Source organism: Pristis pectinata, chromosome 4, assembly GCF_009764475.1.
Source record: "Pristis pectinata isolate sPriPec2 chromosome 4, sPriPec2.1.pri, whole genome shotgun sequence".
Taxonomy (NCBI): Eukaryota; Metazoa; Chordata; class Chondrichthyes; order Rhinopristiformes; family Pristidae; genus Pristis; species Pristis pectinata.
The window spans coordinates 22,530,129-22,547,269 of record NC_067408.1 but is presented as its reverse complement, the minus strand read 5'-3'; the positions used below and the strand labels follow the sequence as shown (position 1 = coordinate 22,547,269).

General features: G+C 45.4%; 1 protein-coding gene across 2 annotated transcripts in view; it reads right to left on the bottom strand.

The window, feature by feature from the left end:
- Window positions 1–13,033, bottom strand: part of LOC127569416 (solute carrier family 22 member 5-like) — a 47,935-nt gene extending 34,902 nt beyond the window's left edge. For both annotated transcript variants that reach the window (XM_052014034.1, XM_052014035.1), the window contains exon 1: window positions 12,547–13,033. In XM_052014034.1, coding sequence (XP_051869994.1) covers window positions 12,547–12,933 — 387 coding nt within the window. In that variant the 5' untranslated portion in view covers window positions 12,934–13,033. The remainder of the gene's footprint in view (window positions 1–12,546) is intronic.
- Between the last annotated feature and the right edge of the window lie 4,108 nt (window positions 13,034–17,141).

Genomic DNA, 17,141 nt, shown 5'->3' with positions numbered 1-17,141 from the left:
CAGGATCTACTACCTATTTGGATAGACAAAGTCTGATGAAAAGGAGTCAGCATGGCTTTGTTCGTAGAATGTCATGTTTGATGAATCTTTTAGAGTTTTTTGAAGTGGTAACCAAAAGAGTAGATGAGTGTAGGGCAGTGGATGTTGTCTATTTGGACTTTAGCAAGGCCTTTGACAAGGTCCTGCATGGTAGGCTGGTCTGGAAGGTTAGGTCCCATGGAATCCAGGGAGAGCTAGTTAGGTGGATTCAAAATTGTTTTGGAGGTAGGAAACAGATGGTGGTGGTTGAACATTGTTTCTTGGAATGGAGACCAGTGTATAGTGGTGGGCCACAGGGGTCAGTGTTGGGACCCTTGTTATTTGTCATTTATATAAATGATTTGGATGCGAATGCACAGGGCTTGATCAGTAAATTTGCAGATGACACAAAATTAGGAGATGTTGTTGATAGTGAAGAAAGTTATTGCAGATTACAAGGGGATCTTGATCAGTTCGGGAAGTAGTCTGAGGAGTGGCAAATGGATTTCAATATATATAAGTGTGAGGTGATGCATTTTGAAAAGTCAAACCAGCGTAGGAATTATACTATTAATGGTAGGTGCTCTATGACTCTGTGATTCTATAAAGATGTTGATTATTCATGTCTAGCTAAATGGGTTGGCCATATTTTTGGAATGCCTGACTGCAGATGCTTAACATGGTTACTATACTCTGAGCTCTGTCACATCAAGTGATTTACAGGTAAGAATAAGGAAAAGTCACAAGGATATTCTTAAAATTTCCTTGCTAAATAATCACCTCCTTGTCAACTCATGGGGATTCTTGACTTTAGAGTATTCAAATAAAGAAGGAACATCTGGTAACGCACCAACAACCTTGAGTTTCCTCGATGGGAGCACATGAAGGATAAGCAAAAATGGCAGAGCCGCGCACCATTTCCCAAACAACCAATCCACGTGCTCATCAAGCACCTCTTTATTTACCTGTGGCTAAGTCTGTGGATCCTGCGGAAGACTCTTCAACCTCCTCACAACCCACGGAAATGGAGTGAAAGCAAGTCAGCCCAACATTGAATGACCACGGGGGCCCAGGGCAACAAAAGGACATTTCTTTGACTATTGCATTTGGACTAAAACAAATATGGAATAAAAATGCTTACAACAGGCCTTACTGGATTGTTCAACTCTGTTCTGCATCTACAAAATATAATTTCCATACCAATCTAGTGTATGATTACTTAATGTTCAAAATCATGAGATTTCATCTTTAGTGTCAATATAACACTATGTTAATGGAGCTGTTGAGCATTTTATCTTATTACACATAAGTTCCTTGAAAATTCTCCAGAGGTATTTTAGCATAATCCATGCAGCCTATGTGTTCATGTATTAATATAAAAACATAATAAATGAAAGCAGGACTGAGGTATTCAGCCCCTTGTACCTCGTCTATCATTCAATAACATCACAATTGATTATCTGAGTGCAATTTTTCTGTACCAACCGCAAATTGCTCGATTTCCTTATTATCCACAGAGCTATCCATTTCTATTTTGAATATACACATCTGAGCCTCCACATCTCCTTTGGGATGAGAATTCCAAGGATTCACTGCCAATTTGGTTAAGAAATTTCTTCTTATCCCAGTCCTGAATGGTTGACCCTTTATTTTGATACTGTGATATCTGATTCCAGACATCCCAGACAGGGGAAACATCATCCCTGGTTCTGGCCTGTCAAGCCAGGTGAGAATTTTATATGCTTCAGTGAGATCGCTTCTCACTCTTCTTAATCTCTCCTCATCAGACAATCCCCCATCCCAAGAATCAATATGAAAACCCTCTGTTGCACTCCCTCTATTGCAACGCATATCCTTCTGTAGCCAGAGAGACCAGACCTATACACAATATTTCAGATGCAGTCTGACAGGGAACCTACATGAGTTCAGTAGGATATCTTTACTCTTGTACTCAAATTCTCTTGCTATCAAGTCTAATATACCATTTGCCTTCCCGGTTAGTTTGTTGTATCTGCACGTTAACTTTCAATGATTCATCTACAAGAATATCCAGGTCCCTCTGAATACTGATATCTTTACAATCACTCAATATTTTAAAAATTTTATTTTGCTTTTTGATTTTTTTTCCTATTGAAGTGAATGACTTCATCATTTTTCATAGTTTTCATGTTCCATCTGCAATGCCCTCACTCATTAGCTTCGCATATCTACAGCATCAATAAGCCTCACAGCATGCTCCTCATGACTCACACTGTAATCCAGCTTTATATCATTAGTGAACTTGTACATATCATGCTTGGTGCCCTCATCCAAATAATTGATACAGGTTGTGAGCCCCAGAATTGATTTTTGTGAGCCTCATTTGTCAGAACTTCCCAAGCCATAAATTATTCCTAGTCTATGTTTTCTGTTTTTTTTTACCAATCCTCAAACTATGACAGTATGTTAATCCATCCCATTTGGTCTAATTTTGTCAATAACCTCCAGTGTGGCACTTTATTGAAAGCCCAGGTATATCACATCTATTTTTTTCCACCTTACCTATTCCACTAGTTTCATCCTCAAAATACTCCAACAGATTTGTCCAACATGACTTTTGTCATGTAATATTAATGCTTCCCACTCCTTTTATTATTTTGTACATGCCCTGTTATAACTGCCTTAATCATGGACAGTAGCAATTTCCCTGCTTGTTATGTATACTCAATTGTAGATACTCGGTAGATCAGGCAGCATCTGTGGAGAGAGAACCAGTTCTGATGAGGGATCATTGACCTAATAAATAACACACTTTACAATGAGAAGTACAATTAATCTGAACTCTTTTCCAACACTATTGCAAAAATTAGGAAAAAATATGCTCTAACTCAATTTGTTAGATCACCTAACTTATAAGTACTAACACACTCTCTACCCTGTCTTGCTCCCAGGGTGATAGTTTCCTTCTTTCACATTCTGGGCTTAAATAATGTCTTCCTGAATGGCTGGACATAGCTACTGAAATGTTCATTCTGTAAGATCTTTGCAAAATAATTTGCCTATCTTGGGTTTCAAATACTTCTTACCTGTTATGAAGATATGTGAGGAACAGAATCTTCATTACAAAGCTACTCAATTGGAATAGATGGCAATTTGGGCAAAGATTCTCAGTAGTATAGATATTAGAGTTGTTCTGTAGGGATAGGATAATGAATGACAAAAAAGAGTAAATGGTGCAATGGGGGACTGTCTGACTTCCACCAAAATAACATTTCATCAGAGGTTTTTACATCACTAGATAGACTAATGCCCAGGGTTGGTCCTACAACCTCTTGCAAATGAGTTGCCTTCCTACTTGGCATATTCTTCTGCAATCTCAATATAACTGCCTGCCTCATAGTCTGTGGATTTTCAGACTCTGTATTAGATGTGAGGAGTGGAAGGGATCTGCATATTTCCCTAATCCCCACCTACAACTTAAAACACTAACAAATAGGATTTAAAAATCATGATCTTAAATGTTAATATTTCCACACAAGAAATAATGGATGATTTGTATTTTTGCAATCAGTGGCCTTGGCTTTAAATTCTTAAAACCTTTCAAATTTAATCCCCAGATTATCTGTAGCTCAGATATTGCATATCAACATTCCACTGGGAAACATTAAGCTATTGAGATCTAAAATTAATTAATTCATATCAAATAACACCTTGGTTACAAAGATATTGCATCAAAACTTTTGAGGTCCAACAAATTAGATCCCTTAGTGCATACTTAACAAATTTAGAACATTCCAGTTTCTGCACAATATGCAATATCCCGAAAGGACATCAATAGTGCCAGCAAATGTAAGAGAGTTACTTGTTTTATGAAATAAAGCTTTTCAGACCATTCATTCCTTAAAATAAACAATGCAACAGAAGATTTGAAAAGTACTGTCAGTAAATATTACATTATTTTATATTAATTCATTTTCATGGTACAGCAAGACTGATTTTTGCCCATTTGTGTTTGCACTGAAGTAGGTGGTGGTGAGCTTTCCTCTTGATCTGTAGCAATCCATACAGTCAAAGTACAATGAAGTTCTAGAATCTTGATCCAGGGACAATGAAGGAATGGCATTACGTGTCCAAATCAAGATAGTCTGTGATTCGGAAGTGATGTCATTGAAATTTGTCATGTTTGCAAACAGAACTAAAATTGTGCTGCACAGGGGACCTGTGCCAGTTTGTCCCACTATTACAGTGAGAGCTTGCACTTAAATAAGGGATTTGAGCCTTTAAGCTGTGCCAATCTTGATATGTCCTCTCATAGAAAGTGGGCATTGCTGACAGGTCAGAATTTATTGCTCAAACCTAATCTATATTGAGGGTAGTGAGCCACCCTCCTGAATTGCTCTGGTTAAGTTGTTAAAGGAAATATAATATTGCTGTAATGGAAGTACCTCCAAGTGTGGGTCTAATGTGACTGAGACCACCATGCAAACCTTCATTAGCTCAGCAATGGTAGGCTTGATCTTTCCAAGTGTTTTTTTAAATTTATTCATTTGTGCGGATCTGGGCGCATTGATCATTCCTAATTGCCCTTGAAAATGTGGTGGCAAACCACCTCCTAGAACCATTGCTGTCCTTCTGGTGAAGGTACATCTGAAGTGTTGCAGAAGGAGTTCCAAGAGTTAGGCCTAGTAACAATAAAGAAACAGCTATAAATGTCCTAGTCAGGATGCTGTTCCTCTTGGTTTGGGAAAAGCTGTTAGAAATAGTCTGAGTGAGTAACTGCAATGTATTTTGTTGATATATATACTGTGGCCACCATGAACCTGTGGTGGAGAAACTGAATGTTTAGGATGGCGGATCCGGTGATAAACAAGTTGTGTGTTTTGTCCTGGATGGTGTCGGGCTTCTTGAGTATTATAGGAACTGCACTCACCCCGACAAATAGAGAGTATTCCATCAAGCAACTGTAGCGACTCACCGCACCGGCATCGAACCGGCTCCCGACATCGCGAATGTCGTCGGAGGCCCCGATCCAAGATGGTGCGGGGCCCTCCTTCTTCCCCATCATCGGGCTAGAAAAGCCCGCGCATGGGAAGGTCAGGTGACCCACGCGTGACGTCAGCGCAGGAACTGTAGCGCGGGAAGTTTTGGGATATTAAAGGCGCACTGCGCCCCTGTCGTTCATTCAACTTCTGATTTCAAACCAGCGACTCTGTGTCTTCATTTCGTGGTGTGTAGCTAGCCTCTACATTGGTGACCCCGATGGGCCCAAACGTTTTTGGACCCACGATGTCTGCACAGCAAAAGGTACAGCCAGTAGCCCTTAAACTGCCCACCTTCTGAACCCTCCGGCCCCATGTCTGGTTCGACCAGGCCGAGGCCCAGTTCCAGATTCGCCAGATCACTAGGGACGACACCAAGTACTATTACGTGGTGAGCGCCCTTGACCAATACACCAGAGCCCAGGTTGAGGACTTCATCCAGGCGCCCCCGGAGGAGGAGAAGTACGATAAGTTCAAGACCCTCCTTCTCGAGACTTTCGGCCTTTCCCGACGCGAAAGGGCCTCCCGCCTCCTCCACCTCGATGGGTTGGGCAACAGACCCCCCCCCCCCCGCGCTCATGAACGAGATGTTGGCCCTGGCAGATGGGCATAAACCCTGCCTGCTGTTTGAGCAGATCTTCCTGGAGCAGTTACCCGATGACATCCACCTGCTCCTTGCGGATGCCGATTTCAGCGACCCCCAGAAGGTGGCCGCCCGGGCAGATGTCCTTTGGCAGACGAAAAAGGAGCGCAGGGTGTCTGTCGAGCGTGTTGCCACGCCACGTACCCAGCGGCCCAGCAGGCCAGACCCGGCAATCGAACGCACCCCACCCGCCACCAGGTCTGAGACACCCACCGACCAATGGTGTTTCTACCACCAGCGGTGGGGCGCTGACGCCCGCAGATGCCAGCCACCATGCAGGTCTGGGAAACGCCAGAGCCAGCCGCTGCTGATGGCTATGGCAGCTGGCCACCCGGATAGCCTCTTGCATGTGTGGGACAGGCATTCCAGACATCGGTTCCTAGTGGACACTGGAGCCGAAGTCAGCGTCATGCCTCCCAACAGCCACGAGACTCGCAAATGCACACCAGGACCCGCCCTCAGAGCCGCCAACTGCAGCGCCATTCGGACCTTTGGCACCCGTTTGGTACTCCTTCAGTTCGGCACCTGCAACTTTACTTGGAGGTTCATCCTGGCCGCCGTCGCGCAACTACTCCTCGGGGCAGACTTCCTTCGTGCCAACAGTCTGCTGGTTGACCTGCGGGGTAAGCATTTGGTACATGCCAGGACCTTCCAAACGTTCTCGTTGGGTGAGGCCAAGCTACCAGCCCCACACCTTGACTCCGTCACCACGTCAACCAACGAGTTTGCCAGGGTCCTGGCAGAGTTCCTGTCCATACTAACGCCCCAGTTCTCCACCACCTTGCCCAAGCACGGCGTCCTGCATCACATCCCCACCCAGGGCCCACCCTTCCATGCCCGCGCCCGGCGGCTACCCCCAGACAAGCTCCGCCCCGCGAAAGAGGAATTCAAAAAAATGGAGGAGCTGGGCATCATCCACAGGTCGGACAGCCCATGGGCCTCTCTGCTACACATGGTCCCCAAGGCAGCAGGAGGCTGGCAACCCTGTGGCGATTACCAACAACTGATGGACGCAGTCGGGCGCAACCTTAACTTCGCTGTCATATACCTCGACGACATCTTGATCACCAGCAACAGCCGCCAGGAACATTTCACGCACCTCCGCCAACTCTTTTCTCGCCTGAGGGATTTCAGCCTGACCATCAACCCAGCCAAATGCCAAATTGGGCTGGAGACAATCAATTTCCTGGGCCATCAGATCGACAAACACAGCACCACGCCCCTGCTGCGAAAGTCGACGCCATCCGCCATTTCACCAGACCCACCTCCATCAAGGGCCTGCAGGAATTCCTCGGTATGGTAAGCTTTTATCACCGGTTCATACCATCCGCGGCCCGCATCATGCACCCGTTGTTTGCTCTCCTGTCAGGCGGAAGCAAGGACATTGTTTGGTCAGAAGAGGCTCACACCGCGTTCGTCGAAACCAAGCAGGCCTTGGCGGACGCGGTCATGTTGGTGCATCCTTGCACGGACGTCCCGACTGCCCTCACGGTCGACGCCTCCAGCACAGCGGTCGGAGGCATTCTAGAACAGCTTAGCGAAGGGCATTGGCAACCGCTGGCGTTCTTCAGCAGGCACATTCGACCACCAGAGCTCAAATATAGCACCTTCGACCGCGAGCTGTTGGCGTTGTACCTGGCCATCAGACACTTCCGATACTTCTTGGAGGGCAGGCTGTTTACAGCTTTCACCGAACACAAGCCATTGACCTTCGCCTTCGACAAGGTCTCAGATCCCTGGTCAGCACGGCAGCTGTGGCACTTGTCGTACATCTCAGAGTTCACCACTGACATTCGCCATCTGTCTGGGAAAGAGAACGTGGTCGCGGATGCACTGTCATGGCCCACCATCCAAGTTTTGTCCCAGGAGGTGGATTTCGGTGCCTTGGCAGAGGCACAGCGAACGGACATGGAGATGCCCAGCTATCGCACCACAGTCTCGGGCCTGCAACTGCAAGACCTACTGGTAGGCCCCAGTGAGCGCACCCTGCTCTGCGATATCTCCACAGGTAGATCCCGCCCCATCGTCCCAGCTGCCTGGCGCTGACGGGTGTTTGATGCCATTCACGGCCTTGCACACCCATCCATCCGGACTACCGTCCGGATGGTGTCAGACAAGTTCGTCTGGCATGGCCTGCGTAAACAGGTTTCCGAATGGGCCCGGTCCTGCACACACTGCCAGACCTCGAAAGTACAGCAGCATGTCAAGGCCCCCCTGCAGGATTTTCAACCTACCCGCTGGAGGTTCGACCATATCCATGTCGACCTGGTCGTCCCCCTCCCGGTCTCCCGAGGAGCACGGTATCTCCTCACGATTGTCGACTGTTTTACCTGCTGGCCTGAAGCCATTCTCCTAGCAGACACCTCCACCCAGTCCTGCGCACAGGCCCTTTTGCCAACTTGGGTGGTCCGTTTCAGTGTCCCGGCACATATCACCTCAGACAGGAGAGCTCAGTTCACCTCCAGCCTGTGGTCTGCCGTCGCTGACTTGTGGGGTTTCCGGATCCACTTCACCACCGCCTATCACCCGCAATCCAATGGACTGGTGGAGAGGTTCCATCGCCACCTGAAGTCGGCACTCATGGCCCGCCTTAAGGGGCCCAGCTGGGTAGCCGAACTCCCCTGGGTCCTGCTGGGGATACGCACCACGCCAAAAGAGGACCTGCATGCCTCGTCCGTGGAGGTGGTCTACGGAACACCCTTAGTCGTCCCGGGCGAGTTCCTACCAGCCCCTTGGGGACCAGAGGAAGAACCTGCCACGGCGCTCGACCGGCTACGCGAGCAGCTTGGAAACCTGGCCCCAATTCCCACCTTGCGACACGGACAGGCCCGACCTGTATGCCGGTTTCCCTCCAAGACTGTAAGTTCGTCTTCGTCAGGAGGGGTGCGCACCGATCACCGCTGCAACGGCCGTACGAAGGGCCATTCCGGGTCGTCAGGAACAATGGGTCTACATTCGTGCTGGACACTGGGGGGCGTGAGGAGGTGTTTACGATTGACCGGCTGAAGCCGGCTCATTTAGACTTGGACCAACCCGTGGTGGTCCAGCGAGCACGGCACAGGGGCAGGCCACCCAAGTCATAGTTTATTTAATTCTGGTTTCCGCAACGGTATTGCCGGTTCCGGGTGGGGGGTGGGGGGGGCAGCGGTGGGGGTGTTATGTAGTGACTCACCGCACCGGCATCGAACCGGCTCCCAACATTGCGAACGTCGTCGGAGGCCCCGATCCAAGATGGCGTGGGGCCCTCCTTCTTCCCCATTGTCGGGCTAGGAAAGCCCGCGCGCGGGAAGGTCAGGTGACCCACGCGTGACGTCAGCGCAGGAACTGTAGCGCAGGAAGTTTTGGGATATTAAAGGCACACCGCGCCCCTGTCGTTTATTCGACTTCTGATTTCAAACCAGCGACTCTGTGTCTTCATTTTGTAGTGTGTAGCTAGCCGCTGCACAACTACCTTTCTTAAAAAAATTAAGTAAATTTAAAAATTTTAAATTTTAAATGTTTAAATTTTTAAATGTACCTTGTGCTCTGTCAATAGTAGAAAGGCCTTGTGGTGTCAAAGGTGAGTAACTCACTGCAGGATATCCAACATCTGACTTTCTCTTGCAGCCACAACATGCACTGGTCCATTTGAGCTTCTGGTCAATGATAACCAAGATGTTGATGTTGGGATCTCAGTAATGGTAATGCCACTAAACAACAAGGGGAGATGGCTAGTTTCTATTTTGTTGGAGATGCCCATTGGCTGGGACTTCCATGGAGTGAATGTTACCTGCCACCTATTGGCGCATAACTAAATGTATGATGGAAGGAAGATCATGGATGAAGCAGCTGAAGATGGTTGGGCCTTGGACACTGCCCAGACAAATCCCATCATGATATTCTGGGGTTGAGATGGTTGACCTTCAAGGATCATTACCATTTTCCTTTAGTGCAAGTTATGACTACAACCATTTGGATGTTTTTCGCTCGATGTCCATTGACTTCAGTTTTATCAGGATTCCTTGATGCTACAGGTGGTCAGCCTACCTCGATGCTAAGGGCTGTCACTCTAACTTCACCTCTGGACAGCTCTGTGACCCACGTTTTGACCAAGGGTGTGATGAGGTCTGGAGCAGAGTGACAAAATCCAGAATGGGCACCATTGAACAAGTTAGCATGTACCACATAATAGCACTGTTGACTGTTGACTGAGCAGAAATCAGCCAGCAAATAAACAAATTGCTGGAGGAATTCAGCAGGTCAGGCAGCATCTGTGGAGGCAGTGGGACAGTTGACGTTTCACGTTGAGGCTCTGCATCAGGACTGGGACTGTGGAGGGGAGATAGCCAGCATAAACAGATGAGAGGGAGGAGAGAGGCAGGTTCTGGTAGGTGACAGATGGAACCAGGTTGGGGGGGGGGGGGAATGATGGGGGGATGATGGTCAGATGGAACCAGGTGGGGGAGGGGTAGGGGTACAGTTGTGAGACAGCGGCTGGTGGATGATCGACAAAGACAGATAAGGAGAGAGAAAAAAAGGGACAATAAAGAAAAAATGGGGCAGTTGGAGCCAGTGAGGGAGGGGAGCGTGGAGGAAGAGACAGAGGCTGGAAGGTGATAAGTGGAAACTAAACACTGCAGATAACTAAAGAGGATCATAAGTGGAACACGATGGGGGGGGGGGGGGGGGGGGGAGGAGGGATGATGATCAGATTAAACCAGTTGGAGGACGAAATAAAAAATCCCGTAAGTATAGTGTGTGAGTGATAGGCAGGTGGAACCAGATGGGGAAGGGGAATGAAACTGAGCGATGGGTGGGGGGAGGGGAAGACATGTTCTACATGTCGTAGATCAGAAGGAAAGAGAAAGAAGCACAAGCAGTGTGGTTTACCTGAACTTGGAAAATTCACTGTTCAAAATTCACAAACTCACCTCCAAGCTCCAGACATGAGACTCAACAACCTCCCGACATGGGACTCAACAACCTCCCTTTGCAATTGGATCTTTGACTTCCTGATCAACAGACCGCAATCAGTAAGGATAGGCAGCAACACCTCCGCCACAATTATCCTTAACATCTGTGTCCCACAAGGCTGCGTCCTCAGCCCCCTACTCTCCTCCCTATACACTCATGCCTGTGTGGCCAGATTCTGCTCTAACTCCATCTACAAGTTTGCAGATGATACCACTGTAGTGGGACATATCTTAAATAATGACGAGGAAATAGAAAGCCTGTGACATGGTGTCATGACAACAACCTTTCCCTCAATGTCAGCAAAACAAAAGAGCTTGTCATTAACTTCAGGAAATGGGGCAGTGCACACACTCCTATTTACATTGATAGTGAGGTGGTGATGGTTGAGAGCTTCAAATTTTGAGAAGTAAACATCACCAATAGCCTGTCTTGATCCAACCACATAGATGGCATGCCCAAGAAAGCCCACCAGCACCTCTACTTCCTCAGGAGGTAAAGAAACTCGGCATGTCTCCATTGACCTTCATCAATTTTTAGCGATGCCCCATAGAAGGCATCCTATCTGGATTCATCACGGTTTGGTATGGCAACTGCTCTGCCTGTGACCTCAAGAAACTGTAGAGAGTTGTGGACACAGTTCAGCACATCACAGAAACCAGCCTTCCCTCCATGGACTCTGTTTACATTTCTTGCTGCCTCGGTAAAGCAGCCAACATAATCAAAGACCCATCCCACACTGGACATTCTCTCTTCTCCCCCCTCCCATTGGGCAGAAGATACAAAAGCCTTAAAGCACATAGCAGCAGGCTCAAGGATAGCTTCTATCCCACTGTTATATGACTACTGAATGGACCTCTTGTATGATAAAATGGACTCTTAACCTCACAATCTACCTTGTCATGGTCTTGCATGCTATTCTCTGCCTGCATTGTACTTTCTCTATAACCGTAACACTATATTCTTCATTCTGTTGTTGTTTTTCCCTTGTACTATCTCGATGTTCTGATGTGATGAAATGATCTGTGTGGATGGCATACAAAACAATGTTTTTCACGGTACGTCAGTACCTGTGACAATAATGAATCAATTTACCCATTTACCATACCACTGAGTTATAGTCTACCCAGGTGGAGTATGAGATGTTGTTCTTTAAGTTTGCATTTGATCTCACCCCGGCCATGGAGAAGGCCAAGGACAGACAGGTTGGTGTGAGAATGGGGAGTTGAATGCCATGCAACCAGGAGGTCAGGATTCCACTAAACAGTCACCTAGTCCATGCTTGGTCTCACCCATTCCTCTGCAACTCTTGTCCTTGTTTCAGGTAGTGGAGGATGTGAGATTGGAAGCTCCTCCAGGGAAATGACTGGTATGCTGCTACAGTGCAGGCTGCTGGAAATGCAGTGGGCAGCTGTAGTACACCAATAGTGGAGGATGTGGTTCTATACGTTAGAGAATAGATACTAATGAGATGGAATGGTTGGTCTTCCATCGTGTGGAGCTCCATGAATGTTATTGAAGCAGCAAACATCAGGACAAGTGGATAATATTACATCACATTTCTCATTTTGCCTTGCAATTGGTAAAGACTTTGGACTCAGGCGACCATTCACCACAACATCCCCAAGCAGACCAAAGAACGCCACAAGTTTTGGGGCTGAGCCTTGTTGCAGGAAACATTCAAGATCTGAAACTAGATTAAAATAATGCTTTGGGACTGGACGAAATCGCAGCAAAATTATAACAGCATTAGTGTGATAGGGAACACAGATTAAATATTAAAAAGTACCTGTCCCGAGGCCGTATTTACAGGTATTTGAATTAAATTGCATCTGTCCTTTTAATTCACCATAAACCGACTGCGTTACCACTATCTTCACAAACTACTCTCAGGCTAACTCTTGCCGGGAACGGTACCTCGGTGACGATAGTGGAGATATACTGCTCCTTGCTGTACTCCCATCCATCCAGACACGGTTCCTGTTCGATCTGAGACATGTTGAAGAAACCTGGGTCGGGGAATGTCTCCGAAAGGTTCATTATCACGTCCAGCCGGTACCGACTGCATTTGCTGTGCTGGAGTTCGGCTCCTTGTACCAGAGGGATCGTCCTGTTCATCCACGCTTCGCTGAGGTTGAGGTTCCCGGGAACTGAGCAACGATGCTCTGGAACATCTCCGACGAAAACAATGGAAAGTCCGCAGAAACCATTGGGAAAGATACTGACACTCAAAAGAAAGAAGATAAGCCTCTGGTACGGTCCCCATTCTCCCAGGAAAGCGGTAACTTCATCGTAATCCCGCATGTTAATTGCAGCGGCAGAGCCGACAGCGACTTTCTTGCGGAAACTTGAAGCATTGACCGGTGGTGGGCGGATCAGGAGTTTGCTGAACTGAATTGTTCCAAACCCCAATAATTCCACACCCTTTCAACCTATATACAGTAATCCAATCCTGAAAATGCAATAGTCCCACCCACCAGTCCCCGAATCTTGCAACAAAAAGCGAGTTTGCCAATCCTCCAGCAGGAATGTGGTCACCAGGGACTGCATGAGGGGAAGAATTTAGCAGGATTTGAAACTGGCTTTGATGTGGTGGTGTGATGAGAAACATGTCAGTTGATGCACGCTCAGAAACCTTCATAGATCATGGTGTTTTTATGGATTGAGCTGGTAAAACTTGCAGAGGGCTGTTGGCTCATTGGCTCAAAAAATATTTCCCCTGTAAGATCGGACCATTGTTCGAGTTGGTAACTGTCTGGTCTTGTTTAGTAATCCGCAGATCAAATTCCAGGAACACCGCTGAAAACAACGTGGGGGTCATTTAAATGTTTATCTTGTTCATTTTTGCTTGGAACATTTTGATTAGTTAAAAGAAACTGGAAGATGGCTACTTTCTTATTAATTTTTGGGGAAAAAAATCTTTTATTCAAAGGGTGTGGTCATTGTTAGGAAGGCCAGCGTTTATCACTCATCCCTACCCACCTTCAGCACTAGAGTGGGAAGCTGCCTTCTTAAACTACTGCAATTCTGTTAAACATGTCTCTGCTAATTAGTCGAATTTTTTTAAAAATTGCTCATTTTGAGGGGTAGGGAATGTGTGTGTCACTGTCTAAGCCAGCATTTATTGTCCATCCCTAATGTTGTTTAAATTCATTTTTGGGATCCGGTCAATGATGACAAGGCCAGCATTAACTGTGCATTCCTTTTTTCCCATGAGAGGATAGTGGTGAGCTGCTGCCTTGAACTGTTGCCATCCTCTGGTGAAGAGACTCCCGTGGGGCTATTGGGTAGAGAGTTCCAGGACAATGACTTTGGGAGGTGCTGGTGGAGTCGCCTGGGCAAGTAAGTGCAGAGCATTTTGTAGATGGTACCCACTACTGCACTGTGTGCTGGGGATAGAGAGAATAAATGCCTAGACCACAAGATGATAAGAAATAGGAAGAGGATTAGATCACTCAGCCCCTTGAGCCTATTCTACCATTCAATGAGATTTTGGCTGATTCAACCTTCCCTCTAGTTCACTTTCCTGCCCTATCCCCATAAACTTCAATTCCCTTACTGATTACATTTATCTAGATCATCTTTCAATATATTCAAGGATTCAGCTTCATCAGTTTCTGGGGCAAGGAATTCCAAGTACTCTGAATGCTTTGCTAGAAGAAATACTTCATCTCAGTCTTAAAAGAGCAATCCCTTATTCTGTGACTTTGATCTTTGGTCCAAGCCTCACCCTTGAAAGGAAATACTCTCTCAGCATTTGCCTTGTCAAACACTGTAAGAAACCCAGTATGTTTCAGTAAGATTGCCTCTCATTCTTCTAAACCCCAATGAGTACAGACCCAGCCTGGTCAACCTTTCCTCATGTCTCCTTCATTCCTGCGATCATACCAGTGAATTTTCTCTTAACTGCCTCCAACGGAAATAGATCTTAACTTAAATTTGGGGACCAAAACTATACACAGTCTTCTAGCTGTAGTTCCACTAGTGCCTTATACAGTTGTAGCGAGACTTCCCTATTTTTATATCAATCTCCTTTAAATAAAATCCAGCATTCCGTTAACCTTTTGATAACCTGCTGTACTGTAAGCAAGCTCTCTCTGTTTCATACATGCTGCAGCTTTTTCCATTCGACTAATAACCAGTTTTATCATTCTTCCTTCCAAAGTGGACAGCTCCATATTTTTTCATGCTAGCACTCAATACTTCATTTGCCAACATATCGCCTACTCACTTTACCTGTCAGTATCTCTCTGTAAATAGCTTGTATCCTCCTACAGCTTGTCTTCCTACTGTACTTTTGTGTCACCTACAAATTTGGCATTAGACAACTTGTTTCTCTTATCTAGCTCACTAATACATGTAAACCACTTTGGGTCCAACACAGATCCCTGTGACACCGCACTAGTTACAGGCTGACAATCTGAAAATGACCCCCCCCCCCTTATACCTACTCACTGATTCCTGCTAATTAGCCAATCCTCTGTCCATGCTTGTATATTACTTCCCAAACCAAGAGCTCATATTTTATGAAGTCACCTTTGGTGTGGGACCTTGTTGAACACCTTTTGAAAAGTCAAATATATTACATCTACTGGTTTCCCACTATCCATCAGGCAGATGTTTCCTCAAAGAAAGTTAATAAATTTTGCCTTCACTGGGCCTTGCTGATTCTGCTTGATCAGATTATGATTTTCCAAATGTTCTGCTATTATCTACTTAACAATTGATTCTGTCATTTCCAATAATCGTCATGAGGCTAACCAGTCTTGTTCATTACCCACATTTTGCCTCCCACCCTTTTGGTATAAGGCTATTAAATTAGCAGTGGTCCAATCCTTCAGTAAATCTCCAGAAAGGACTTCTGGAAAGATTACAACCAATACATCTACTGTCTCTCGAGCCACTTCTTTTAGGATCTTAGGATTCAAACATCAGGTCCATGGAACAACAGCTATTAGATTGCCTAATACTACTTCTCTTGTGATATTTAATTCCCGTCCCATGTTTTTCAATATTAATGGGATGTTTGCAGTCTTCTAAAATAAAGACCGATGCAAAATATCTGTTTAATTCCTCTGCCATTTCCATGTTCTCTAAAACTATTTCTCTAGTCTTATTCTCTAAGGAGCCTGGGTTCATTTTGTACTCTATCTTGCTTTTTGTTTTGTACTTGGAGAAAAACTTTGGAAAGTATCTATTTTTTCCATAGTTTGCCCTGATATTTATTTTCTCCTAGTTTTTCTTTAATCTTTAGAGCTATGGAAAGGTGCAGTACTGAAACAGACCCATCGAGTCTGCACTGATCAGCAACCACCCATTTACACTAATCTTTCATTAATCCCTTTTTTTTTAGAAGTTCCCCTTATATTCTCAATAACTCTCCCCAGATTCTACCATTCACTTACACACTAGGAGCAGATTATAGTGGCCCAATTAACCAACAAATCTGCTTGTCTTTGGGTTGTGGGAGGAAATGAAGCACCTGGGGAAAACCAACACAGTCACAAGGAGGACATGCAAACTCCACACAGACAGTTCTGGAGGTCAGGATTTAATCCGATTCTCTGGCTTTGTGAAGCAGCAGCTCTACCAGCTGCATCAGTATGCTGCCTTTTAAGCATTCTGAATTTATCTTAGGAATGATCACGAACTTCTGATGCCTTGTATGTTCTCTCTTTGAACTCAATACTTCCTTAACTTTCTTGGTTAGCTCTCACCCCCATACTCCTTAGAATCGTTCCTCTGCATTGGGATATATTTTTGTTGGCAGCCAGGAATTATCTCCTTGAATGTCTGCTATTGCTTATCTATTGTATTACTTTCTAATCTATTTGCCCGGTCCACTTTATCCAACTCTCTCCACATTCCTTTGTAATTCTCCTTAGTTAAGTTTAATACTGTTGATTCAGACACAAGTTTCTTACTGTCAAGCTAAATGCTAAATTCTATCATTTTATCACTACTTCCTAGAGGATCTTTTACTCTGAGGTCATTTATTAAACCTGTCTCGTTACACATTACCAGTGCTATGCTTAGTTGGCTCTAAGTTATATTGTTCTAGGAAACGATTCCAAATGTACTCTATGAATTCATTCTCATGGCCGCCATTTCAATATAATTAATCCAATTTACATGAAAATTAAAGTCACCCAGGATTAATGCCCTGCTCTATTTACACTGCTCTGGTATTTCTTGATTTATACTCTTTCCTACAATGTTGCTATTGTTTGGGGGCCAATACAACACTCCTACCATTGTTTTCTTTCACGTGCTGTGTTTTGCTTTCATCCAAATAGATTTATGTTTTCTAAGCAGAGATTGTCTCACCAATGTACTTGCTATATATCTTATTCACAGAGCGACCCACCATCTTTTCTTTCTTGTCTGTCCTTCCTAAAAGTCAAATATCCCTGAATATTGAATTTTCACCTTTGATCTCCTTGTAACTATCACATCATGCCCCTTTATATGTACTGTCAGTCCACTGATTTACTTTTGGATACTGCATGCGA